This window comes from Apodemus sylvaticus, chromosome 10 (assembly GCF_947179515.1).
Source record: "Apodemus sylvaticus chromosome 10, mApoSyl1.1, whole genome shotgun sequence".
In the NCBI taxonomy this organism is placed as follows: domain Eukaryota; kingdom Metazoa; phylum Chordata; class Mammalia; order Rodentia; family Muridae; genus Apodemus; species Apodemus sylvaticus.
The window spans coordinates 70,882,933-70,909,211 of NC_067481.1; the positions used below are offsets into that span (position 1 = coordinate 70,882,933).

A 26,279-nucleotide genomic window follows, 5' to 3' on the forward strand; every position below is an offset into this window, starting at 1 on the left:
CCGCCCTCTCAATACTCAAGGGGTTGAAGCAGGAGGATCAGAAGTGTAAGGTCAGCCTTGGCTGGCTACATAGACCCTGTCTTAAAGAAACAGAGACTGGGGAAATAGCTTAGTAGGGAAAGTGTCTTCTGTGCAAGCATGAGGACTTGAGTTTAGATCTCCAGAACTCACCAAAAAGCCAAGCATGGAAGCACAGGCCAACAACCCCAGGTTTGGTTAGTGAAGCTCAGTGGCTAGCCAGACACCACTGATAAGCTTCAAGGTATAGTGAGAGCCCTTGTCTCCTAAAATAAAGGGGAGGCATTTGAGAGATGGTTCAGTGGTTTAGGGCACTTTCAGAGAACCTGCATTCAATTCACAACACCAACACGAAAGATTACAACTGCTGCTTGCTGGAGCTGGAGCTCGCCCACCTTGTTCTACTTACATCATTACCAGCCTTCTGTTTTCCATGATTTCCTATAATGCCTAAGCTTTGCTGTCCTGGAACGTACTCTATAGCCTGGCTTTGAACTCCTGCTAAGATTAAAGCGCTGTACCACCACACCTGGACCTAAGCTTTTCTTTACCGTTCACAAGATTTTTTATAAGTTCTGGACTATAGTGCATTCCAGATAGAGTTGAGCTGACAACCAAGAATAGCCATTACATCGCATCCCTTCTCAACCTGACACATAATCATATCTCCTTATGTCCAAATGAAAACAATATCCAGGTCATAATAATGCCTAACATGACATAACTATCTCTTGTTCAACTGCAAATGAATGAATACGCTTAGCTGGGTGGGATCTTGCCCCAAGGTCACCACTCCCTTAATTCCATTTAATATCCTTGAACATGGGATTTAGCTCTATTGCACTTCCTGGTGCCCCTTGTAGAACCATATACTTCATATTTTTCCTTTCTAAACTTGCTACACTTGATCAAAATGCTCCCCCATAAGAGTAAACCACAGGACAGGGTCTAAACTGGGTTGTTGTGAGACTTCCTTTGTCAGTGCAGATACTCTGGATCTCTTCACCTTAGCCTCAGGCAGACTCTTCAGACAAGAGCAAAAAGCAGTTACATTCTTCACCAAAATATCACAAGAACAATCTCTAGACAACATACTAAAATTGCTCTCCTCTGAAGCCTTCACAGTTCAAATCACCCTCAACACCACCATCTTCCATGCTTCTCCTAATATGACTCATTAAGCTCTATTTAAAACATTCCATTTCTTTCCAAAATCCCCAAATCCACATTCCTCCAAATAAAAGCACAGCCAGGCCTATCAGAGCAAACTACCAGTCCCTGGTACCAACTTCTGTCTTATAGGGCTTCATTATTATAAAGAGACACCATGGCCAAGGTAACTTTTATAAAGGAAAACATTTAACCAGGGATGGCTTACAGCTTCAGAGGTTCAGTCCATTATCAACATGGCTGGAACACGGCAGTGTCCAGGCAAACATGGTGCTGGAAAAGCTGAGAGTTCTGTATCTTGATCTGACTCTCTTCTGCGGCAGCAAATAGGAGGTTCTCTTCTTCACTTTGTAGAGCTTAAGCATAGGAGCCCTCAAAGCCCACCTACACAGTGATACCCTCCTCCTCCTCTTGCTCCTCCTCCTCCTCCTTCTAAGGTTACACCCCCTCCAATAAACCCACATTTCCTAATAGTGCAACTTCCCATGGGCCAAGTATATTCAAACCACCACACTTATCCTCAGTAGGTTTGTTATGAGTCTTTATGGTAAATTCTACCCACTGCAAGAAGAGCCTTCTCTGACCAAGGTTGAGAGGAGCACTAATCTATGAGCACAAACAAATATCTGGGGGGGGGGCATTTCAACAGGTATATCATGTCTAATTTGTCAAAACAACAGCTATAACTGCTCTCTCTTAGGGTCTCTGACCTCTCTAGCCTTAGACTTTTGACCAGCTGACAATACCAGCCACTCGTTCCCTCCTGTGCACTGAGGAATGTAACAGCAGTACCACTGTGACAACAGTGGACTCATCTTTCCTGGCAGTTCAGTTGTATAGCGAGGCCATTGATGTCTTTTTTTTTTCTCCCAGATGCCTGAAGAGCACCTTCCTGAACTATAGAAGCTATCCAGCAGGGAGGAAGATGTTTATCTGAGTTCAAGCTTGATTTCTCAATGTTTTCAGTATAATAGAGTCTTATCATCTAGCCATAGTGGGTAACCAAGATCAATAGCAATAATCTGCATTATTTGGGGAGGCGGGTGCTGTAGGGTCCTTCCTGGCCAACTATCCTTTGAGAGTTATCCAATCCCTGGCACTGAAATTTTCACTTACTTATGTCTTTTAAAATCATCAGTATCTCCCTATGAGATGTAGCTCTCAGAAGGCTTCACAGATCTAATATTCATCCTTGAATATACAAGACCAATGTATATTCTATATCAATAGGAATCTGTATCATTCCAATTTTAGTATATGTGTTGATTAGGAGAATTCCAAAGGGTGATTTGTTGAGTGAACTTGGCTCTTCTTAATCTTCTGAATTAAATTCATGCTTCATCTCATACTATGGATTCTTCTGATCTACTCAGACATTGAAGCTTTATTTTAGATGTATTCCATCCAAAAAATTTTTCATTGGAATTTCATTGAAGGTATCCATTAATAAGATTTAAAATATTGGTTTTTTTTTTAAGAACGTGGCCTATGTCCAATATATTTTGTTTTCTTTTCAATCTACACATGTCAACATCCCTAGGTCTTTACCGATCTCTAATTCATTTCTGTTTCTATGTTCCACTGTTATTGTGAGTGGTAAATTATTTTATTGCATTTAAAACTATTTTCAAAAGTTTAATATGCACTTATTTTATGTGTGTGTGTCTGAGTGAATGTCTATGCTCCAGATATATATATAGAACCCCCTTGAGATCAGAGGAGTCCATTGGATTCTCTGGAATTGGAGTTACATGTGGCTTTGAGCTATCCTGTGGATGCCGGCACCATACCTAATTCCTTTCTAAGAACAGCAAATGCTCTTAACTGCCAAACCATCTCTCTAGCCCCTATCTTTGTCACATTTTTAAGCTATCTATGACTTAACACGTTAACAAGGCTATTGATATCTATATACATGTATGTATTTATTTCATTCTACTCCATTTTTATGCATTACTTATTCTTCATAATAGTTTTTCAGTTGATTCTCCTGGGCATTATAGTCAGACTAACATTAACATCTGCACAGAATGACCCTTTGTCTCTCTCAACTATTTGCTACTTGTTTCCTTTACTTATTTCTTTTTATTGTCTTATTATCTCCTATTTCTTCTTTTTATCTTAGTTTCCTAGTTATGACCTCCGGAGAAACACTGACCAATAGAGGTAACAAGAGCATTGTTTGGAATCTATCTTAATGGAACTTTCTAAACTGTTAAGCCCAACTCTCTCTCTCTCTCTCTCTCTCTCTCTCTCTGAGAATTTTTCCTACTCTGTGGTTTGTGGACAGCTAGTACATTTTTATCAAACATCTTTCGAGATAATCACAAAATTCATTTTCTTTCAGTCTAATAAATTAATAATTAGATTTAACAAGGCTCAGGAAGTTTTATGAATTCCAGAAAAACAATTCCCAGGATGGCAATCGTGTTTCCCTCTTGGCTACACTCAGCAATTAGCTGGGTCACCATTTCCTACAGGGGCTAACTGGTATTGGGACAGATCCTCGTGAGGTACCGTGGAAGCGGTCCATCCCCCTCTGGCGCTGGAACAGCATGCTTCTCTGAAAGAGAGTGTTTGTTCTCCTTCACTGGGCCAGCAATATTCACACTCCAAAGCTTGATGTCACAGTTCACTTATAATCAACTTGTCTCAGTCCTGGACACAGCCACTTCTCAGAACTTGTGAGCCGCAGAGTACTGAGCCCACTCCTTCCACAGCACTCTCCACATTCAGTGCTTGTCAAGCCCGGCCAATCACCTTCACTTCCTTTGCGCTGAGATGAAGTGTTTTCTTCTTTAACCCTCCACTGATGAGTTCTTCCTTTATACTTGGCATAATCTGGTCTCCCGTGTGCAAGAGTTGGGTGTGGCTCCTCTCTCCCCTAGGCAGGTCTATCTTCCCATTAATACAGTGGTTTCCCACCAAGCGTCCAATGTGGCCAGGCATCCTCTAGGTTGGGTTCGAGACAAGTGAACATACCAGTGTCCTTGTCGGTGGGTATGAGAGCTGCATTTCACTGCTGAGCCCAGATACATACAGCAACAGAGTTAGCTCTGGGAAACAAAGGAAATGACTGTGATGGTTCTTAAGCAACCAAGAAAATAGTCACCCAGGATAGGCTGACTCTACTGCACTCCGGTGACCTCCAGCAGCCTCGGTTCAGCCTCACCCTCACAGGCTGGATCTGGCCTTTTTTGCTCTAATCCCCATAACCCCTTGCACCTGGATTCCCAGACCTTTGGGCCAGCTGGCTTCTGCTAGCCTCTGACAGAATGGCTCTACCCCATTTGCTAGACAGCTTGGGAGGTCAGGCTCATTCCAGATGGTCACGGTTGGGGTGCCAGTAGCCAGACCCCGGAGGTGAGGTCAGCCTTGAATAGTCCTTATCAGTCCGTGACGCAGTCAACACTGGCTACTGGGTACCTACCACTAGTCAGAACACTTCACCAAGACTGATCAGAGTGAAGAAACTGCTCCTGGGCTGGGGAATGTCACCCATAGGGACAGGAAGGATTCGATGAATGGCTGGGGATGCAGCTTAGTTAGGGATACAGTTCGATTGGTAGCATCCTTGTTTAGCACACTTAGAGCTCTGGGTTTGAGGTCCAACACCACATAACTGTCATGGCGGCACATCTATGATTCCAGCATGGGGGGGAGGGAGGTAGAGAGAGGAAAGGGGAAGCCCGGAAGGTCATCCTTGGCTGAGGTGAAGCCAGCTGGGGCAAAAAGAAACTCTGCCTCAAAATGCTTAAAAAATGTAAAGAAGAAAAGATGGGGCTGAGACAGTATACTGGAGCTAGGCCAATGTCCGTTGTACCCTCCGCCCTGTTAGCACCATGGCTTCGTGACCCCTCAGCAGCAGGAAACAGAGGCCTCAAATATGCTGGTGAGAAGTTCATGGGCAATGGGGGTGTGAGACTCCATCCTGAGAAGAAGAGCCAGGAATTTTAATCTTTGCAGTTTTTTCCCAAGTGAGGCAATACAGTTGTGCGTATTACAAAGGCTTAATTGTTCAACTCTCAGCCCTAGAACAGTGCCTGACACAGAAGGCTCAAAAATATCCATTGATGAAATGGACAAATCCTAAATAGCATGTGCCGTAATTCCGGAAACAGTATTTTCACGCGTCTCGTTTTTATTTTACTGGAAGGGTAGAAATAGAGACATGGCCTGGAACTCCCCCAGTCAGCCAAGGAGCCCCGGATGTCAGCTCCAGAGGTTGGAAAGAGACAGGGGGTCTTCAGGCTTGAGAGTAGATGGTCCTGGTCATGCCACTGTTAAATGTGTCCATAAATGTGTCAACAGAACAAAGCTACAGTTGTACAGCTGTGCTGGAGTCCAAAACCCAGTAAGGCCATGAACAGCAAGCAATGTGTCAAGCAGGGGAGTCACGGTAACTCGACTGCTGTAGCCTCAGCCCCTATTTCTTCTCTGTAGTCTCTGTACTTTTGGCACTACCTTTCCTGTACCACATGGCTGGGTGTCTCTTTACTGGGCTGGGAAAGGAAAGATCATGAATTCTTGCTTTCACCTGGGCGTGGTGATGGGAAAGGCCATGGTCAAAAGCATTGTGAACGTAGAGCGAACTCACATCCCAGCTGCTCACCCCGAGCTGATTTGTAACAGGAAGCATTTCTCCTCACAAGGGTCAGTGTAACTGGACTGACAGAGGCCTCCAGCAGCCAGGGGAAGCAAGAATCCAGAGTAACTTGTTCGGGGCTGTTTCCAAGGATCGTGATTGACTTCACAATCAGTCTGACTGAATTTGGAACCACCTAGGAGACACACCTCCAGGCAGGTCTGTGAGGGCCGTTCCAGAGAGATAGAACTGGGGGAGAGAAAAATTCAGCTTGAGTCTGAGTCACAGCATCTCGGGGGGCAGGTGAAGTACCGAAATGAAGAGAGAGGAAGAAACAGTGTGAGGTGCAAGGTGCGAGGTGAGACTGTGTTCCTCTCTCTCTGCTTTGTGACTGACTGCTGAGGAAACATGGCTGGTCCGCCTCACCTTCCTGCCTTTCCATCTTCCTCTGTGTTCTGTAGTCTAGGAGTGAAAAGAACCCTTTCTTGTTTAGTTTTTGTTTTGGTTGGGTTTGGGGTTTTTTTTGGGGGGGGGGGGTTGTATTTTATCACAGCAACAAACGCAAACAAAAAGCTAATACTGGGGAATACAGGGAGAATTGCTACCTTCGGAGCTGGGAGAGGCTGGGTAATCCCAGGCAGGGCTCCTGCATCTTTTGTCTGGAGTGACAATTGAACAAATACAAAGATGATGGTCACCCTAAGGCGAGGGTGGAGCCTAGCGACTTTTAAGACTGCTACCTCAAGGTCTCAGTTGCACAACACCCGATCACATGGGTTTCACCACTGTGGCTGACAGGCTATGTTGTCACCTCCCTGTCAGGGCTGGGCCACCTCTGCCTTTCCCACCTGTCTTCTGCCACCCTTATGTAAGATGCTATCCACCCCACACCCTGCTTCTCCCAGGCCTCAGGGCTGGGGCCTCCTCGGCTCAGCTGCATACACCTGTCCCCACCCTGCCACCCAGAGTCTCTTTGTTGGGTCCCAGAGCAGGCTGTTCTCCTCTGTGAAAACAGAATCAGAGCAGGTCTGACAAGGGTGACAGAGGCACTGGTGGTGACTACAGGGACAGCTGAGACACAGCTATATTATCAGCAGAAGGGCCTTTCGTAGGAAGGTGCCCACCCAGCATTTACACTCCAAATCAACCACTGAAACTGTGAGCTTGGGACAGCCTCTCACGCCTCCCCCCTGAATCTGTTTCCTCAACAGCCTTGTTTCTGCTTTGGATCTACCTGCCCTGGAACCTGGCTGGGGGCCAGCCACGAGGCCCCTGTTGGCCAAAATCAGCTTCATTACTGTTTGGTCCCTGGGAGACTGACTCCCTCCAGAGCCTCCAGGGTCTCAACCTCCTTACAGAGTGTACCTGGTACCCTAAGCCCCTGCCTCTTGAGTCCCGTTGACTGGGTCTAGGCTAGACACACAGCCAGCATTTGCTAAGCTGTTATTATTGAGGGATTGAATGGCACAAAACTGGAGCTGGGAAAGTCCCCTTGCCGTAGCCACACCCTCCTCTGTGTTCTGTGGAACCAAACACAGTGTAAAGGCCAGCTGAGCTGTGCTCTTGATAGAGTTGTGTCCTCCTTGGTCATGCTGGGCATACTTCCCAATCCAATTTACAGCCTGGATCGCTCCAGCCCTCCCTCCCTCCTTCCTTCCTTGTGTTGCCTGTCTTGTGACTCTGGCTATGTCTACCCTTGCAGTGTCCCCAAACCCTACCTAGGTCCTGACCTGGCTCCCTATCACGATAATGCTGACCAAACCACCCTCCTGTATGTGGCCTCCTGTCCTAGATGTAAACACTCACCGGCACCTGACCTCCATCACAGGCTCCTGAGAGAACACGTCCTTGAGTGGCCAGAGGAAATATGGCCTGGAGCTGGACCAGACAGGACACAGAGATGAGACTTTTTCAGTTCTCTCCTCTGGTTGCTTTCTGTGATCCTGCTGTAATCAGAACTGTGGAATGGGCATTGGAAAGAAGACAAGCTACTGAGGATGCAGACCTCCAGCTAGATTAACTGCTGGAAGCAGCTTGGGGGCCAGGGTGGGGGTGGGCTGGGGGCTGGGGTAGACCTAGCTCTTGAAAGAAGGGACACAATTGGCTCTGAGGAGCTGAAGGGGAGTAGAGCAGGCTCTATGCACAGACTTGTGGCCACTGGGCCGCAGCAGCTCAGTCTCTTAGTGCTCTGGCTAGCACAGTGGCCTCCCAAGAAGGTACATTAAGTATGAGCTGGCCCATCAACTTCACCCCACCCTCCTCACAGCTTTGTGTATCCCTGGACAGTCTGAGCTGAGCATTCCCTCAGCCTGAAGTTGCTCACGCTCTTCCCTCCCCTTCACCCTAGGCTCAGGTCCAAGGCCATCTCCCAAGGGCATCTGTTCATACTGGAGTCTGCCAGCTCTACCAACCCATCAAGGAAAGAGTGCTGTGGTTTCCTCTGGCCTTGGACAGCCCTGGCTACACATAGAGGGCCTGGGCATCATGCCCTGAGCTACCTGGGGATCCTTTGAAGGACAAGGCCACTAAGTGTGGTCTCCAAGGCAGCAGAAGCCTAAGTCTTCATTCTGCTCCCACCTGCCTCATAACATCCTTGGCTCTTTCTGAATCGTGGCCAAGGTTTAAGCTAAGATAATGACTCCCATATCAGTTTGACATTGTTAATAGCAAATATTAATACTAAGTTCTCTGTTGGGTGCTGGAGAAAGTGAGGCAGACACAGGTCTTGCCCTCATGGTGCCTCAAGCCTAGACCTTGGCAGCCCAAGGCCTTGGCATGTGGAGGGCACTCAATACATTGTTTGGTGGCTGAATGGGGAATGTTTGAAATGAGCAGTCTGGTTACACTCAGCAGTCCATATGCCCGAGGACACTTGAAGGCCACTAGAGTAGAGGAGAGCCATGAGCTGCCACCTCCCATCCCCACCTAAAGCAAGCCTCTCGCTTTCACAGTGGCCTTGTGACTTGCTATATCACTACCATAAGGATTCAGCAACACAGCAATCCTGCAGGACCAAGGCCATCAAGGCAGGAAGGAAACTACAAGGCCTTCATGGAGGGAGTCTTAGGCGTGTTGGATAAGCCATATGACACGACATGACACTTAGTTGACCTACTGTTGCAACCTCAATTTAACTCAGAAGTAGCCACACAGTATGTCCACTGCTAAGGACTACCTCTGCACTCCAGGACCACAGACCACCCAGGCCTCTCTCCTACTGAAAATGCTGGTTTTGTTTTGTTTTGTTTTGTTTTGTTTTGTTTTGTTTTTTGAGACAGGGTTTCTCTGTGTAGCCCTGGCTATCCTGGAACTCACTCTGTAGACCAGGTTGGCCTCGAACTCAGAAATCCACCTGCCTCTGCCTCCCAAGTGCTGGGATTATAGGCATGAGCCACCAGCGCCCGGCTTGGGAAAATGCTTTTAAAGGTGGGCTTCCGATGCTCTCAGGTCAGGAATGTCACCAAGAGCCCATGTGGATGATGACAGACATAGGCCTGAATATTGCATGGACTTTTAATGTCACCAGAGACCAGGCTCTGCACAATGTTTATATGGCAGATTCTAGAACCTTCCTCCCCACTTCACCCTCTTTTCCAGTCCTGGGAAGGAAGCTTCCGAAGAAAGATGGCAGCAAGGTCATCCTCAGGAAGTCTAGGACCCGTCCCTTCCCCAAAGAAGGTAATGTGAATATTCAGGATGGGGAGACTGCAAATCTTGGGGAGGTGTAAATCAATGGAGAGAAGCAAGAATATCTGGTAAAAAGTTCCCAGAATCCACTATGAGGTGCATTTGGGAAGGGAACGTCCACAGATTCCTGAAGACTCGCCTGCTCTTCTCCCCACCACTCACCACCCATCCCCAGCAAGGTCCACTGCTGACACATTTACCATGGCTCTTAGGGGTCCAGACAAGAGGTCTCTGACCACAGCCCATGCTGCACATTCACCCCTCAGGAGACCCAGAGGCTAATGGGTGTTGAACCCATTCTACTCCATTGAGTAGGACCCAACTGCTGGGAGCCTCTGGTCAACAGCCCCAGACACCATGCAGAGACCATTCTGTCGGTCCTTCTCACATGCCTGTCCATGTGGGACCTGTGTTTGCATGAAGCCGGGCACAAACCTCTTCCACCCAGTACTGTCTGTCCCACTTACTCTCCAACGTGCATCAGTGTCACACACTCTACCTGTGTCACTCCTCTCACAGCTGAGGAGATAGCTGCACCCTCCCTACCAGGAGGACATCACTGCACAGGACGCTCCTCCTTGGTACCTCTCCAGCAGTCCATTTCTTTGCTACCAGGAAGCCATCAGACGGACATCCCTGCATTGTAGCTCTTGAGTAGTTCTTCTCCTTGCCAGGTGTTGGAGATCCAGTAGTCCCCCTCATCTCCTTCCCTGTGAGCATCAGCGTCACACACACAGTCCGTGTCACTCACATGTCACAACAGGGTAAGAGAGAACAGAGGGTTGCCAAGAATATTGACTAAACTAGGAGCCTCCTCTGGGTCTGGAGAAGCAATTGATGGCTGATGTGGGCAGACTGAGGTACTCAGAAAGCAGTCTGGCCAAACCATTGCACCTCCAGAAGCTGTTAAAGGACATCCTGGCATGCAGCGGTTAGAAGACTGGGAGGGAGAAGGAGGGGGCTCCAAATACTTCCGCTCCTCTAGGGGAGGCAGGCACTGCTCCTGCCACTCTCCTCACTCTCCTTTCCAGAAAGCTAAGAGACACAACACCCCTGGTAGATAAGATGACCTGAAGGGAGAAGGCAGCAAGACAAGGGGTGAGGGGGTACCTGGAAGAAAACATGCACCTTGCTTCTAGATGCCAGAGAGAGGTCAACTTCTCTAGAACATCAGCTTGGCCTTTGCAAACTAGTTTGGACACCTTTCTTTCTCTGCCCCCCCCCCCCACACACACACCCCTGTAGCCGCCCCCCCCCGCCCCCGCCCGAATAGATCCATGGCCTGCTGCTGTATTGGGTCTGTGCCCCTAATCCAGGGCTCCCTCCTCAAGCCCAAGGTTACAAGTGCGCTGGAGTTTAGAGGGTTCCCATACGCTGAGAGTTGGGTAGGCAGGTCCGCCCGCCAGAACGTGGAAGTGGTTTGGGAACAAGGCGCGGTCCCATCCCCCATCAGAGCCACCGCAGCCCTGCATCCCTCCCCGGGCTAGAGCACCAGCCCGTAAAAGCGACTTCAAAGGGCCGGTGCCTAGCGTCTGAGTTTCCACAGCCGGCTCGGCTCCGCAGCCAGGCAGAACTCAGACATCGGAGTGGACCCTATTCTGGGGGCTTCAATAAGCGGATTGGGGGTGCGGGGTTTAGCCTGGGAAAGTGAGGGGCGGGTCCTCGGAGCCCCCAAAGTGGGAGGGTCGGGAGTCTGCGGGACCAATCGGTGTGCGCGCGGGGCGCGGGCACGGACGGAGGGGGGGATCGGGGGCGGGCAGCCCGGGGGCGGGGCGCGGCGGCCAGGCGGCGGCAACGGCGGCGGCGACTCCTCCGTGTCCGGCTCCAGCTCCGGCTGCAGCTCCGGCCCGCAATGACCCACTCGGTGACCCTGCGCGGCCCTTCACCCTGGGGCTTCCGCCTGGTGGGCGGCCGGGACTTCAGTGCTCCCCTCACCATCTCGCGGGTGAGTCCGACCCCCGCGGGGCAGTGGGGTGGTCCCGGGGCTTAGACCTTGTCCTTGTCATAGACCCAAGACCCAGATCTTCGACGTGTAGAAAGCTTGAAAGCAGAGGGTTGGTCTTGGTGTCCCGCATGCTGTGGAGGGGGGTTCAGTCAGGGCAACACAGTCCTACCGCGCTTCTCGCACAGCCTGCCTGCCCTGTTTGGTGGTGAGACTCCCCAAGAGTTCACACACCAGCTTCCCGCTGCTAAGTTTCTTTAGGGGAAGTTGCTGTGGGCCAGGGAAGAACACTCAGACCCGGACCAGGACCAGGCAGGAGTCTGGATAGCTCGACAGAGGCCCAGAACTCCTCAAACCCACCCCTGCCTGAACTTTTGGGGCAAAGTAACTGAAAACCCACTTCCCCTATTTAAGGTCTGGGTGGCCTTAGGAGGGACTTGTCCTCAGAAGTCCACCCACTTCCCCCACTCTGAACTTCAGTTTCTCCTCTCTGGCCTCAGTCACACTGGGGGAAGTGACCAAGAGGGATGTTGGCTTCCAAGCAAGGGGGAGACAATGAGGCATGATTCCCTAAACCAACAGAAAACCAGGACCAGGACAGCATCAGTCCAGTTCCTCACGGGTCCCAGGACCATACCCTGCTCCTAGACCTAGGTCAGAGGAGAAGAGCGGGCAGAGTCCCTGAGAGGGAGTTGGTCTGAAGATAGAGCAGGGAGGAGCTCCAGGCCTGGGTCAGGGATTCCCCAGCCTTGGGGCCAAAAGAGTACACAGGCTCTGCCCTTGGTGGCTCTGGGTCCAGAGGGAGGGGACAGATATGGACATCTCTTCACCCCTAGAGGCTGCTCGAGCCTTTGGGGACTTGTGTCAGGGGACTGGAGAACCACTTTGCGGTTTCCTCAGGCCCTGAAGACAGGGTCAAGCTTTAGAGACTTCTTTTCAGTTCTTGGGAAGAGGTAGGCACTGGGTGGGTGTGGAATTGTGGAATCCTCTATATGGGGGCCTGGGTGACAGGCAGGACCAGCTGTCCTAGGAGGCTTCCCACATCTGTCTTTACCATTAGGTCCCTGGGGCCAAGTGAGGTATGCCTTCAGCACATCCGTGTGACTTTCATCTCCTTGTTCTCCCTAGAGATCCCCGCTGGGGGTGGGGAGTGGGGGTGGACACAGCATCTATGTCTGCCTGGTAGGTCATGCTTTGAATCTACAGAGAAGGAAAGGCGAGGGTGTTAGGCCAGCCAGCAAGCCAGGCACCCTGGGTGTGAGGCCGCTGACAGGCTCAGTGGCCACAGCCGACTGCCGGAGGCGGCTGAGAGCTAAGACATCTGTTGCCCACGCGGCTGCCTGTCCAACAGGGAAAGGCCTTCACTCGTCAGCAGAGTCTGCCCAGGCCTTGTTTGGCACTGATGGGGACTTGGTGGGAGGAGATGCAGGCCCCTGATGGACCATTTGGGAGAGAGGAATCCCCTTTCTCCTCCAGAGTCATGTGGTAGGAGCTCAGACATAAGGAGGCTGGGTAACTGAGCCTGGGTTATGGTGGGATTTGGGAGATTTACAGAGCTGGGGAGGTACAGGCCACAACTTGCCTAGCAGGTACCTCAAGGGCAAGACTACAAGGGTTGGTGATAGGTGGGAGTGTCCTCACTAAAGGGCTTCTAGATCCTTCAGATCGCCTCCCATGTTTCCAGAGTCTCTCTTACTCCGGTAGAAATAGACAGCTTCATGCAGACAGTGGAGTGGCTGATGGTTTAGCTGGGCTGGGAGCTTACAGTCTTGGCCCAGGAAGCGGCTAGGATCCCCAGGAGCAATGTACAGGGCTTCTTCCTTATAGACAAGCTGTAATGACTACTGGTCTTTTCCAAGCTTCACAGTGTGCCAGGCCCCGCCCTATCGGGTGTTGGAACCAGCACCTCCCCAGCAACCAGTCCTTGGAAAGAGCATTGCTGCATGCCTGGCTCCTGGTAGAGATGTCATATGCCACGACTGTCACTGGAGGTCCCCAATACAATTCATCTGACCGCATTGCTCCCTCCCATCTTTCTTCCATCTGTCTAGGTATCTTGTACTGCACAGCTAGACAACTGACCAAATTCCACTCCATCCAGTGATGTCCTTGTTTAGAACATTCCATGATTCCCAACCCCATGAGAAATGCCAGTGTCTCTCACCCCAGGGCCTGTAGACACTGCAAAACCTAATCTCTGCAACTTTTCTGCCTTAATCACGCCCACAATTCCTTCACTAATGATGCTATAAGCCACATAAGCCTCCTCCTTTCTCGTCTAGATAAGCCATCGTAATGCTGGGTTTCTACCTGGAATGTTATCCTCACCTGTGACACACTCTTCCTTTCGCAGAAAAGCACAGTGGTTAACAGTGTACGCTTTGCTTTGGACCTACCTGACCTAGGTTAGAATTCAGACTCAGTCATTTTTTAACTAAACACGTCTTTGTCTTCTTTGGACCTCGGTTGCCTAGTCTAGGAAATGGGTTTGCCTTGAGAACTCAGGAGACAATGCTTGTAGAGGGAGGGCTGGGAGTCACGGTTTCCTGGCTTTGAGCCCTCTTTGACCAGAACTCCCCAAGCTCAATGAAGCTGGCCACATCCCAGACACCTCTGCTTCCAGGAACTTCCTCCACCTACGGGGACCTGAATGCACCCCTTGTGCTGGCTGAGTCATCTTGTAGCAAGCTAGCCCTGAAGAAGACTCTTGTCCAGTGGGGGGACTGGACCAAAATGCCCCGGCTCCAACCCCCTCTTTATTCATCTGTAGGTAGGCATGAGAACAGTGTTAGCCTTACCTGGTGACTGAGAGGCTGCCCCGTGCCAGCTGTGGTAAAGTGCTGGCAGAGGTCAGGTATCCACGGAGAGCAGGGAGCCCTGAGCAAAAACTTGACAGGAGAATGGGATCGAATGGTGCCAAGTGGGCACCTGCCCCAAGAGGACAGGCTTGTGCAAGTGCCTAGTGCCCAAGCCCAGCGAGCGAATCTTTATGGTGGACTTGTTGGCTAGGGGATCATCCTTTAGAAAAGAACTTTCCTTGAGGAAGATGAGCAAGATAAGTCAGTCAGTAAAGAGTTTGTCATGTAAACACACAGCCCCGACTGCCTTTAATCTCCAGCCCCACATAAGAAAGCCAGGTGCAGGGCTGGGGAGATGGCTCCAGAGCCAGAATGGTTGCATAAGGATCTGAGTTTGGATCCCCAGGACTCGGGCAAATGCGGACTATGGCAAAGCCTGCCTGTAACCTCAGCACTGGGGTAGGTGGTGACAGATAGAGAGATTCCAGAAGTTCACCAGCCAGAGAGTCTAGCCAAAAATGTGAACTCCAGGTTCAGCAAGAGTGCAGGCAGTGGTGGCGCACACCTTTAATCCCAGCACTTGGGAGGCAGAGACAGGTAGATCTCTGAGTTCAAGGCTAGCCTGATCTATAGAGTGAGTTCCAGGACAGCCAGGGCTATACAGAGAAACCCTGTCTCAAAACAAAAACAAACAAACACCACCAGCAACAAAAAACCTGTCTCAAAAAAGACAAAGAGCAGGACACTGGATGCCAATTCTGGCTTCTACACATGCACACAGGTGTGTGAGAGTGCGCGCGCGCACACACACACACACACACACACACACATATATGCATACCACACATAGGGGGATAGGGGGAAAATAATATTTCTTGAGGCAGCCTATTTTAGGGCAAGGCAGCTCCGGCAGTGCCCACATCAAGCTTCTAGCCAAGGAACTGCCAGCACCGGGCTTTGTCCACTCTGTTGGAAACTGGCTGAGCTGAGCCTGGCTGAGTTTCCAGGAGCTCTCAGCCCCAGCCACACTGATAGGAACGAGGTCATTAGCAATTCTTAAGCCACAGAGAGGTAGGTGCTGGTTGCTGATATTGGGCAAGAATGAGGACTCTTTGTCTGTTCTTTGTTTCTGGGCTGCCCAGTCTCCCCAGTCCCTGGGTTTTTATTTAGATATCACTGAGCCTGTCCGTACCTTCATCACATGACCTTCATCAGGTGACCCGAAGCGCTTGAGTCTGTTGAGTCAATAAAGGACGCCAGGGTATCCTGCAGAGATGGAGTTATAACCCCAGAGTGCAGGCTGGTCTTTGGAACTGGACGGCTTTGAACTTGCGTAAGGAGGTGATGTACACACCTTCTCCTTTTAGTTGTAATGATGCGTTAGCAATGCAGGGGTGCAGGTAATGGAAGCACAAGGAGTTCTGTGCTGAGGCCTAAAGGAGGAGGGTGCTAGCTGGTAGGCAGGGTTAGTCAGGAGAGTGTACCAGCTGGAAGGAGCAGCATGTGAGCCAATAAAGATGTGACGAGTGCTGCCCGGTGCCTTTACACACCCTACAGGTGTTTACATGGTGTAGCCATAGCGATGGTGGAGCAGGTGAGTGTGTGGTGGGCATGAGGGGTGGATCAAATAATAAGTAAGGTCGGAGGCTGCTTGAGTGGAACATTGTCAGTATGAAATACTTATGATATGCACATGCTCTGTGCATGTGTCTGGGCATACACGTTCTTATGTGTCCCTTGCATGTCTACATTCCACTTGGGTCAGGCTAGAGGAAGCCCCTCATATATCCATACATCTACCCAGCTCTTCAGGGGTTCTAGACTGACGTTTTGAAGTCAGAGGCCACCAGGGGACCCCAGCCAACCTCTTAGCTTGCCCACCTATAGGTGACGCTGGCACAAGGCCACACTGGCCAGGTTCTGAGGTTGATGGGGACCTAGTGCAGAAGGCCATAGAGTAACTGTGCCAGCCATGTGATTTTTTTTTTCTAACCACAGGTTCACGCTGGGAGCAAAGCGGCCCTGGCCGCCCTGTGCCCAGGTGACTTGATCCAAGCCATCAATGGTGAGAGCACTGAGCTCATGACACACCTGGAGGCCCAGAACCGCATTAAAGGCTGCCATGATCATCTTACGCTCTCTATAAGCAGGTGTGTATGGGCAGGCCCGGCTGGAGAAGTGATCCGAGTGGAGAGGGCTGCTAGCCAGTCTGGTGAGCTGAGCCAGCACGGCCTTTATGCCTGGTCCAGGCCCAGCCTAAGCACTGGTGCTTACATAGCACTGGTTAGAGCTGGGAGCAGCCTTCACAATTCAGGGCTTGGAGTGCTTTGCTGCCCTCGTGGCAACAGAAATAAGATCTTAAGCTGGGTGGTGCATACCTGTAGTCTCAGTGCCTAGAAGGCTGAGCTAGAGAAGCAAAAGTTCAAGGTTAACCTGAGCTGTGTGGTGAGATCTTATCTCATAACAAAAGCAGCGCCCCCCCCCCATTACACCACCACCCTGCACCTCCCATCAATTCTTTTCTCTCCTCCAGAGGACCAGTTTGATGCACAGCTCACCTTCAGACTAATTTAAAAATGTAAAAACCGCCGGGCAGTGGTGGTGCAGACCTGTAATCCCAGCACTTGGGAGGCAAAGGCAGGCGGATTTCTGAGTTCGAGGCCAGCCTGGTCTACAGAGTGAGTTCCAGGACAGCCAGGGCTACACAGAGAAACCCTGTCTCGAAAAAAAAAAAGTACAAATCTAGTGTAGGCCCCACTTTACAGATGAAACTAGCAAGGTAGAGGATACTTAAAGTTGCATAACCAGGCAATAGAGAGTAAGTGAGCATGCGCTCTCTTCTCTCTCCTCTCTTCTTCTCTTTCCTTCTCCCTTCCCCCACTCCCCCTCTTCCTTCCGCCCTCTCCCCCTCTCTGTCTTCTTTTAGTGTCTGCCAACCTTTCTGACCAATCCCACAGCTGTTCGGCCTCAACAGCTGTCTTTACCAGGGCCCATGACTCTGTCTGGTTAAATCTGGATTTGGAAAAGGCTTTCCTTCCACGGACCACGTGACACTGTGTATCCTGTCACGAAGGTGCTGTGAACACTCAGGCCTCTGCTGGGCTTGGGCCCTGGCTTTTCAATCAGTTCCCACTAGCAGTTGGCCTAATTCTAGCTGAGTGAGATCTCCATCTGCCTTTCCTGCCTGGGCCCAGAGGACATAGCTCAGTTTTGCCACATTCACTGCTAACAGGGACTTTCCACGACCCCCTGTGGATCTGTGTGGGAGAAACCACCCCCAAACCACAACACAGTTAACCCATGCCTGATTGATCTGTTGACTCAGAGCCTTTAAACGTGATGAGAAGAGTTATAAGGTAGCCCCTGTTTGTGCCTGGCCCTAACCAGGTCCCTGTTGGGCTCAGGAATCTTGGGCATGCCCTTGGCTCTGAGCAGCCCAGCTGCAAGGCTGTATTCCGTTGGGCATACAGCGAGGACTCCTCAGCTGCATCTAAACCCTTCTATCTTAGGTACCCACAAGAGCTGTATGAGCCCGGCTTTCTTCTCCCATACACCCAGTCCCTTACTCTCTGCCAGACTGCGGCATGGCTGGTTAAGGAAAGCTTTGCCCGCAAGTAGCCTCCCAGCTTGGCTGGGTTCCTGGGCCCTGACTCACCTCTGGCTTTGTTCTCAAGCTGAATGAGGGCAGCCCTAGGGATGGCAGGGCTGTGGGGAGGCTCAAAGGGTCCTGAGTCAGGAGATTCCCAGAGAGAATGATGTCAGGGATGGTAGCAGGGTGGAGGTCCCCTTTTCCTTCCTTCCTTCCCTGCTCATTTGTTCCAGTCTAGGCATGGATGGAGCCAGAAGGCCACTGCCATGTTGCATTTTGGGAATTACAGCTCCCAGAATGCCGTGTGGCCATGGGGCAGAGGAGAGTATGTAGTCCATGCCACAGTTTCATCTGACTTCAGACAAGTGCTTTACCCGGACCCCAGACTTCTCCAGTCCTAAATCAGGAACTGCCTTGTGATCTTTTTTTTTTTAAAGATTTATTTATTATTATATGTAAGTACACTGTAGTTATCCTCAGATGGACTGGAAGAGGGTGTCAGATCTCTTTTCAGATGGCTGTGAGCAGCCACCATGTGGTTGCTGGGACTTGAACTCGGGACTTTTGGAAGAGCAGTCAGTGCTCTTAACTGCTGAGCCATCTCTCCAGCCCCTGCCTTGTGATCTTAACACGGAGTCATAAAGAGGAGCCAGGCTGTCTCAGTCAGAATGAAACCCCAAGACCTCCCCTCCCACCGCCATCCCCAGTCCTCACACACCAGATTTGGGGGGATTTGACCACATGGCCACCTAGACTAGACCCTCAACCCAACCCTCTTTCTACTGGGCCCACTTACCAGGCCTCTGTCCCTGCTCCCTGCTGTCCAGTCTATTCCTCAAGGCTATGGAACAAACACATCCTCCACCTCTTCAATAGGCTCTGCAGAGGGCCAGCCTAATGACCTGGCTAGAGTGAGGGACTTGGCATTCTTAGAACAGCTTCCTTGCCTCTGGTTGCTCCCACAACCTCAGATACGCAGGGGAGACTTTGCTTCCCTCTAGACTTATTTTCCATGGGGCCAAAGTCAGGCATCCGATAATTCAAGTCAGATCCGATTGTACTATAGATCAGGACCTTCCTCACATCAACCACAGCACTGTCACCACGGGTAGTCTACACTGCCATGGCGGGGTGCTTTGCACAGCCCAACCTTTGCTTCTCCTTTTGTTTAAACACGGGCAGAGCCCAGAGCAGAGCTCACTACACGACCAAGCCCCCCTCCATTCTGATCTGACACCTTGGACCGCTCTCGTGGCACCGGGCGCTTTGTGCCCTCTGACCGTTAGACCACAGGTTTGTGCCATTCTGGACAGGTATTTAGAAAACAATAAGGCAAAACAGCCAAATGGGGGCATCCCTGGTGTGTCATTACTGGAAGTCAGAGCAGGCAGAAGACATGGTGAGCAATATTTTAAAGGGGTCACTCGGGAACCTAGCTGAGTGGCTAGAGCCAAGGCTGTGAGGGAAGGATTGGGCCCCCGGAAGACTGTGGGTGGCGTGAACGGAGGTGAAAGCCCAGAGTCCAGTATGGACATAGTGTTAAATCACTGAGCTGTTGAGCTGGGTATGGTAGCACACTGGGGAGCAGAGGCAGGTGGATCTCTGTAAGTTCAAGGCCAACCTGTTCTACATAGTGAGACACTCAGGACACTCAGGGCTACACAGGAAGACCCAGTCTCAAAAAAAAGAAAGAAAGAAAGAAAGAAAGAAAGAAAGAAAGAAAGAAAGAAAGAAAGAAAGAAAGAAAGAAAGAAAGAAAAAGAAAGAAAGGAAGTTAATTCCCTGAAAAGGAGGCAATGTGTGAGCTTCAACCCCAGTCACAAGACTGAGAGGCCCCAGGAGGCTTCTTGGTTAAGGAACATTATTTCCACACTAACCAGCCTTACTATACATCGCCTGCCAACCCAGGGTCCACACACCCTCCTGGCTTGCCTTTCACAGAGCTACTGAGTGGCAGGGCTGGGCCCATAGCCTTTAGGCCTGCTTACAGCAGGTTTACGATGTTTTTCTCCCTCCTGAGTGGTGTTTGGCTTTTGGTTTCTATGGCGAAGCAGGAATTTCCTAATGGCCTGTTTCCCATCTGGGCTGGGCAGACATCAGTGGTGACTCTGCCTGAGTGGGTGGAGGCAGCAGGAGGGGAGGTGCTCCCCCACAGCCTCCATTTCACCTCCCTGAGAGCCACCCAGGCCCGGGCCAGAGGCTACGGAGGTCAGAAGATGAACAGACTGGATCCCACTGGCTCCCGGCTAGTCCATGTGTGAGGCCTGGCTTGCCTTGCTGTGATCTGAGCCTCCCAGCAGTGGAGGCCACCGTGAGGGAGGAGAGTGTCTGAGCTGCAAGGCCTCTCCTACAAGCTCTGCAGGAATAAGACCAGAAAGGCACGAGGAGGCCACCGGCAGGAAAGGGAACACGGCCCTGCCCCAGGAGGGGGATGACCTGAGCTTGTGGCTTCTGGCTTCAGCAGATGCCACTATGCTAATGGGAGTAGGGGGTTGTTAGACATCACTCTTCTTCCCCCAGCTCTTAGCGCCAAGCCTGACCCCTCCTGTCCCTGGTTCTAGGCATGGGGCGGGGACTGATAAGCAGATATATCTCACCATCCCAATTCCTGCTACAGGCCTGAGAACAAGAACTGGCCCAGTGTCCCTGATGACAAGGCTCAAGCACACAGGATCCACATTGACCCTGAGTCCCAGGTAGGTATAGGTTACTGTTTGCCTGGCCCAGCTGGCTCAGAGTGAACTCAGGGCAGAGGAGGCAAGCATGGCTCACAGACTTCATCTGTAGCAGTGAAATTCTCACACAGACGGTCAGGGGTAAAGTGAAGTAGACCAGTAGACCGCTCCTCTGGGACACGCCTGCCTCTATCCCTTACCCTGGAGGTGGTGAGCACCTGCAGTGGGCTTGACCCAACTCCAGGCTATCCTGCATTCTTGGCTAGGGTGCCTGTGATGGGCTGGGGCTGGGCTAGGCCTTGGCTCAAGATTTCTGCACACAGAACTGAGGTTGACTCCCATACCCAGAGATACCAGATCAAAAAAAGAAATCAACAGGCTTAGAGAGAGATGAGGGTAGGCAGGCGGCAGCCTCAAGCTGTGAGGAATCTTAGGCTGTGGCCACTCCTGTCTTGCACTCCCCTCATGGTCTCTGAGGCTGGAGAGGTCCCTTTTCATGTCACAGAGACGTTGCAGCTGTCACACTGTCCTCACAGAGACAGAGCAAACACGGCTGCTCTAAGTTCTCAATAGTAGCCAAGTGCACCAGATTCAGATACTTAGACCTTGCTCCACACCCCTGGACAAGGTCAATCCTGGGCTAATATGCGATGTAGCTTGATCTAGAGCACTCAACATGAGAGGTGCGGCTTCTGGGCCTGCTTTTGTCTGCTCTCTCCATATGGAAGAAAAAGGACCAGGGCAGAGAGAAATTTCAGGAGGAAGTCAGAGAGGGTTCTCCAGAGGAAGGGTAGCCAAAGCCCAACCCTTAGGACCTAGACAGAAGGGGGTAGGGAGAGGAAATACATTCCACAAGCACCTGCAGGCCCAGGGGTCCCTGCGCCACGGGGTCAGAGATCAGAGCAGTGACAGGGTAGAGTTGGCAAAGGCAGAGGGTGAGGCGAGGTGCAGCTACCAAGAGGCTCTTAGGTTATTGGTCAGGGACTCCGGCTCATCCTGGGAAACATCCGTCTCTTAGAAGCTTGCTTTGCTCTGAGGGAGGCCCTTCAGGCAGGGAGAAGAGGACAGAGCTGGCAGAAAATACAAGCAACAGGGAGCAGAAGGTGGGCGGTCCCTGTGAGCCTTCTGGCCCCTCTCAGCGTCAGTGCTGAAAGGACAGGGCAGACACCTTTGGGAGCCAAGGGAGTCACCAGAGGCTCCAGCCAGTGGCCTCCAGGCCGCTCCCCTATGATGGTTTGAAAGCTGGCGTGGCAGAATGGCTTCCCTTTGGGGTTGGGAGGCTGGGACTGAGAGTGACTTCCAAACAGGGTCTGGCGGCCAGGGCTGCAGAGGGGCTGCTCCAGGCCCCATTCTTTTTCTCACAGTTTTTCTTCAAAGTCCAGCAGCAGCCTTACTGTAAGGGGAGTGAATTTCCACAAACAACAGAGCAGCCCCCCGCTGCTGCCCCCCTTTGTATTTAAAAGGTCGTAGGCTCCATGGGTGGCGACAAAAACACCCTACCCGCCCCTGCAGGGTTGTGTCCCCAGGAGCACAGACACAGGGCTCATTGTCCCCACACTGCCCCCACCTCTGAGTGTGGGGGTGGGGCTGGCTGGAACCCTCTGGGGAGAAGAAAGCTACACTTAGCCCTAGCCAATACAGGGCACCCCTGGCACGCATCCCCAAGAAGAATGGGGAGCTACAGCCTTAGCACCACGTTTTCTACAAGGCCACAGAGGACCCTCTTTCTCAAAGCCCACGAGAGACAGAAAGCACTGGGGCCACCCAGGGAGGGAGAAGCATAGCTCTAAGGAAAGCTTTCTGGAGTAGGGGCGGCTTGAACACCCAGACTGCTGAGAGCTGAGACTCAGCCTAGAAAAAAACCATCTGTTCCTTTGGGCGCAGCGTTCGCCTCTGCTGGAGTTGAGCATCCTATGTCTAGTTACCCCTTTCGATGGCATTCTTCCGATGCAAGTACCAGGCTGTCACTCAGGGCAAGGGGCAGAAGGTTGTGTGGTACGCTGCCACCCAAAGAGAGGAAAAAGAGGAAAGGGAATGCAGGGATTCCCACCAACGGCCATCGAGTGAAGCGCTTGGTGTGGTGTGATCGCTTGGTGTGGTGTGATCGCTTGGTGTGGTGTGATCGGTCTTCTTACTTCATCCCCTACTGAGGAGCCCTGATAACAGCCAGACCATCACATACTCCAGGGTAGGGGAAGAAACAGGTTCAGAGAGATGAAAGAGTCACCAGTCAGTGACAGAACTGCCACTCAAACACACGCTGAGGTCACCACTGAGTTCAGACCTAGAGACACTGCTGCATGGGTGGTCACAGGAGGGGCCACAGCTCACCAATGACCCTGCAGTCCACTCCCACATCCTACTGGGTGGGTGGGTGGGGGATGAGTGAGGACCTCAGTCCTCCCAGTCTCTGGTTCCTGACTCCCATTCCTCTCTTTCCATTGAAGTCTCAAGCAGAGCCCAGCCCCACCCCCCTCCCCAGCCCTGCCCCTACCGACCACAACCCATCTGGTCCCCATTAGAGGCCAGCCCTGCCTGCCTGCCTGCCTGCCTGCCTACCCTGCAGATACATGTGTGAGAGTGCTCAGGTTTCTAGGGGCTTTCACTGGGCCTGATGGGGGCTGGAGTCCTGTTGCTGTTGCCGTTGCTACTGCAGCAGCACCGATGGGCCCCACTTCTCCAGCAAGGCTCTTGCTTTTGTTTGGATTTGTAGGGGGAAGTGGTACCTTAATCGGGATGATTAAGGCAGAGCCTTGAAAGCTTGACCGTTTGGTGCTAGAAACTGCCTGAGCCCAAACTGCTCTCTTTCCTGCTAGGAAAGGTTCTTCCCATTACAGAGTCGAAAGGCGTATGCATATATACATATGTCTTATCACCTAAATGAAGCATTCTCATGCCAACCCAGGTATAGCCACATGGCCTTCCCCAGGATGACTAGCACTGGCTCCCAGTGTGTGTGTGTGTGTGTGTGTGTGTGTGTGTGTGTGTGTGTCGTCCTTACCCATGTATGTGTCTTTAAAATGCACTTGTGAGAGAATGTGTGCCCCTGTTCACATTGCTCTGAGTGTGCTTGTGTGTCTGTGGACTGAGGCGAGCATAGTCTTGGACTCTGCATGGACACAGGCACCCAGGCCCTGGTCAGACCCACACCACAGAGCCCCTACCCTGTCCTTATAAGCTGAGGGGCAAGTTCATGCTACTTTACCTCTAGCCATGGACTCTAGGCTGCTCCTGGGGTGGTGAGGCCCTTGCTTGATCTGCTTCAAGAAAGCTATCTTTTGTTGCTTTCTTGGGGACCAGGAATAGAATGCAAGCCCAGGGGAGCTGACTTCATGGCAACACCCCTGCACTTCAGACTTCCCTCAAATGGGCCTTCGAGAAAGCACCAAGGGCCCTTCCTGACTGTAGGATAAGAGTTCCTTTTTGTCTTTCCAGCCACAGACCTCTTTGCTGGCTGGGCACAATAGCCTGGAAATGTCAGAACAGAGATAGCTAGCCAACATAGAGGCCTGGTATAGCAGGGTGAAGGAGGACAGTCGACAGGAGAGGTCAAAGGTCAGAGGGCCTTGTAGTGCCTCCAGGCCTCACTCTTACAGGATGGCAGCCCAGCCAGCAGCAGGCGGTCCTCGATCTCCGGCTTCAGTCTGGAGGACAACAGATCAGGCCTCGGGTCTCCGTATGGTCAGCCACCTCGCCTTCCCGTCCCTCACAATGGCAGCAGCAATGAGGTCACCCTGCCAGCCCAGATGAGCGCTCTGCATGTGTCTCCGCCCCCCAGGTAGGACAGAGGCCAGGTCTTTGGTGTCACACCCAGATCCATCTTAAATCCTTCAAATCTCTACAGTTCCCACCCTGACCCCTGTCGCTTGATCTAAGAGCCTCACATAAGTTACACTTTGACTTCTAAGGCTGCCGGGACCAAGGCCGGAATTACCATGCCGGCCTTCCATCTCTCCCCTTCCCAGTGCTGACACAGCCAGGGTGCTCCCTCGGAACCGGGACAACAGGGTGGACCTGGGTTCAGAGGTATACAGGATGTTAAGGGAGCCAGCAGAGCCCGCAGCCTCGGAGCCCAAACAGTCTGGATCCTTCCGCTACTTGCAAGGCATGCTAGAGGCTGGTGAAGGCGGTAAGACTCCCAATACCTTACCTCCCCTGTATCCGCTCCCCCCACGGTGCCCAGCTGACCCTTCACCTTCCAACCCCAACCATTGCACACCTTCTAGCCATCCTCTCTGTGCCTTTACTGTGACTGTGCCTTCACCTTCCGATTTCCCCTCCACCACCCCGTGGCTCTTCCTTATCTCATACATACCAGGAACTTCTCCTCTAGGCTTCTGGTCATCAGAGTCCAGAAGCAAGATCCTGCCGAAATGGAGTTCTTATCTCACCTACCCCATCCATGCCACCTGTACTCTGGATTATTTCAGGGGATCGGCCTGGGTCCGGTGGTCCCCGGAACCTCAAGCCAGCAGTCAGCAAGCTGGGTGCTCCACTGAGTGGCCTGCAGGGGCTACCAGAGTGCACGCGCTGCGGCCACGGGATCGTGTGAGTACCCAGTCTGCCCACCTGCACCACCACGACTCCACTTCTGTTCTCCAAGGTCATGCATGGGTAGAGGCTTGTCCTAGAACCTGTCAGTCACCCGTCCCTCTGTCCCCCACAACAGGGGAACCATCGTCAAGGCAAGGGACAAGCTCTACCATCCCGAGTGCTTCATGTGTAGCGACTGTGGCCTGAATCTCAAACAGCGTGGCTACTTCTTCCTGGAGGAACGGCTGTACTGTGAGAACCACGCCAAGGCTCGCGTCAAGCCACCGGAGGGATACGACGTGGTGGCTGTATACCCCAATGCCAAGGTGGAACTTGTCTGAGCTGGGAAATCTTGTCTTGCCTCTGCTTCATCTAATGTCCCCTCGTGGCCTGTGTAAATATATGTCCTCCTGGCCTTTCTAATAAAGTCCCTCTGCTTGCCCTGGAACTAGCTGGTGTCTGGACTGGCAACCTCCAGTACAGGCCATAGCTCCAATGTGCTGTAAGATCAGTTCAGGGGGCAGACCTGTCCCAGACACTAGGTTCAGTGGTCAGCCAGAGAGGTTTCATGTTGTTCCCACGGTCTGGGCTGAGTGGCAGAGTAAGTTATACGGGAGAGCTTTGTTAATCCTAAAGTCTGGTGCTGTAGAGTAACAAGGAGTCTGGCCCGGGTGAGGTCGGGAAAGCTGAGGGCCGAGAATCAAGAGACTGAGGGAGGCAAGAGTTCTCTACAGAGTCAGGAGCTTTGAGAGGAGAGCACGGACCATGAAGGCCCTGGTGTGCCTGTTGTCTGCCTGAGTGGCCAGGGGTGGTCCCTAGCCTCCATGGGCGGTGCCTGCTTCCTGGCCCTGTCTTCCTAAGTCACTCTCTGTCCACACACACTATTTTTCTTCTCCTCTTCCTTCCTCTGCCCACTAGGGGGCAAGCTTGACTTTTCCTTGAGACAAAAGGTAGCCTTTTAGAGCTGACACTGCCTTGCCTTTCCTCCACCAGCAGTTAGAAATTCTACACTCCTTGGATGCACCCCAGTTCACTCGAAGTGAGGTCTGCCTTGCACCTTTTGGTTACATAAACCTATTCAGACTCTCACTTTTAAAACTATAAAAGTTACAGGGTTGATGAACGACTGATGATAGCCTTGATCTGCACCGTCTGGGGAATGATCTACCATTTCGTTTTGGATGAGCGAGTTGATTAAATATACAGTAAGGCAAATCTAAAAGAATAAATGGTGGATGAATGGATGGATGGATGGATGGATGGTTGGTTAGAAGCAAAACAG

At 51.6% G+C, this 26,279-nt stretch overlaps 1 protein-coding gene across 3 annotated transcripts; it reads left to right on the forward strand.

Annotated features, from left to right (window-relative positions):
• The first annotated feature begins 11,232 nt into the window (after positions 1–11,232).
• Positions 11,233–25,445, forward strand: Pdlim4 (PDZ and LIM domain 4). Of its 3 annotated transcripts, XM_052195837.1 has the most exons (8): positions 11,311–11,405; positions 15,416–15,541; positions 16,199–16,350; positions 20,407–20,485; positions 24,061–24,242; positions 24,430–24,593; positions 24,895–25,012; positions 25,134–25,445. In XM_052195837.1, exons 3-8 carry the CDS (start codon positions 16,283–16,285, stop codon positions 25,336–25,338), a joined length of 816 nt encoding a protein of 271 aa, XP_052051797.1. In that variant the 5' UTR covers positions 11,311–11,405; positions 15,416–15,541; positions 16,199–16,282; the 3' UTR covers positions 25,339–25,445. The 3 variants fall into 3 exon arrangements, with proteins under 3 accessions (XP_052051796.1, XP_052051798.1, XP_052051797.1); XM_052195836.1 differs by lacking the exon at positions 15,416–15,541 and having other exon boundaries at positions 11,233–11,405; XM_052195838.1 differs by lacking the exons at positions 15,416–15,541; positions 24,895–25,012 and having other exon boundaries at positions 11,233–11,405; positions 25,134–25,204.
• The last annotated feature ends 834 nt before the right edge of the window (positions 25,446–26,279 follow it).

Bases quoted from the DNA above. Each gene is read 5' to 3' on its own strand.
- Pdlim4 (XM_052195836.1), top strand. From the start codon at position 11,313: ATGACCCACTCGGTGACCCTGCGCGGCCCTTCACCCTGGGGCTTCCGC. The intron at 16,351-20,406 runs GTGTGTATGGGC...TTCCTGCTACAG, and splicing joins CTTACGCTCTCTATAAGCAG to GCCTGAGAACAAGAACTGGC. The intron at 24,243-24,429 runs GTAGGACAGAGG...TCCCCTTCCCAG, and splicing joins CATGTGTCTCCGCCCCCCAG to TGCTGACACAGCCAGGGTGC.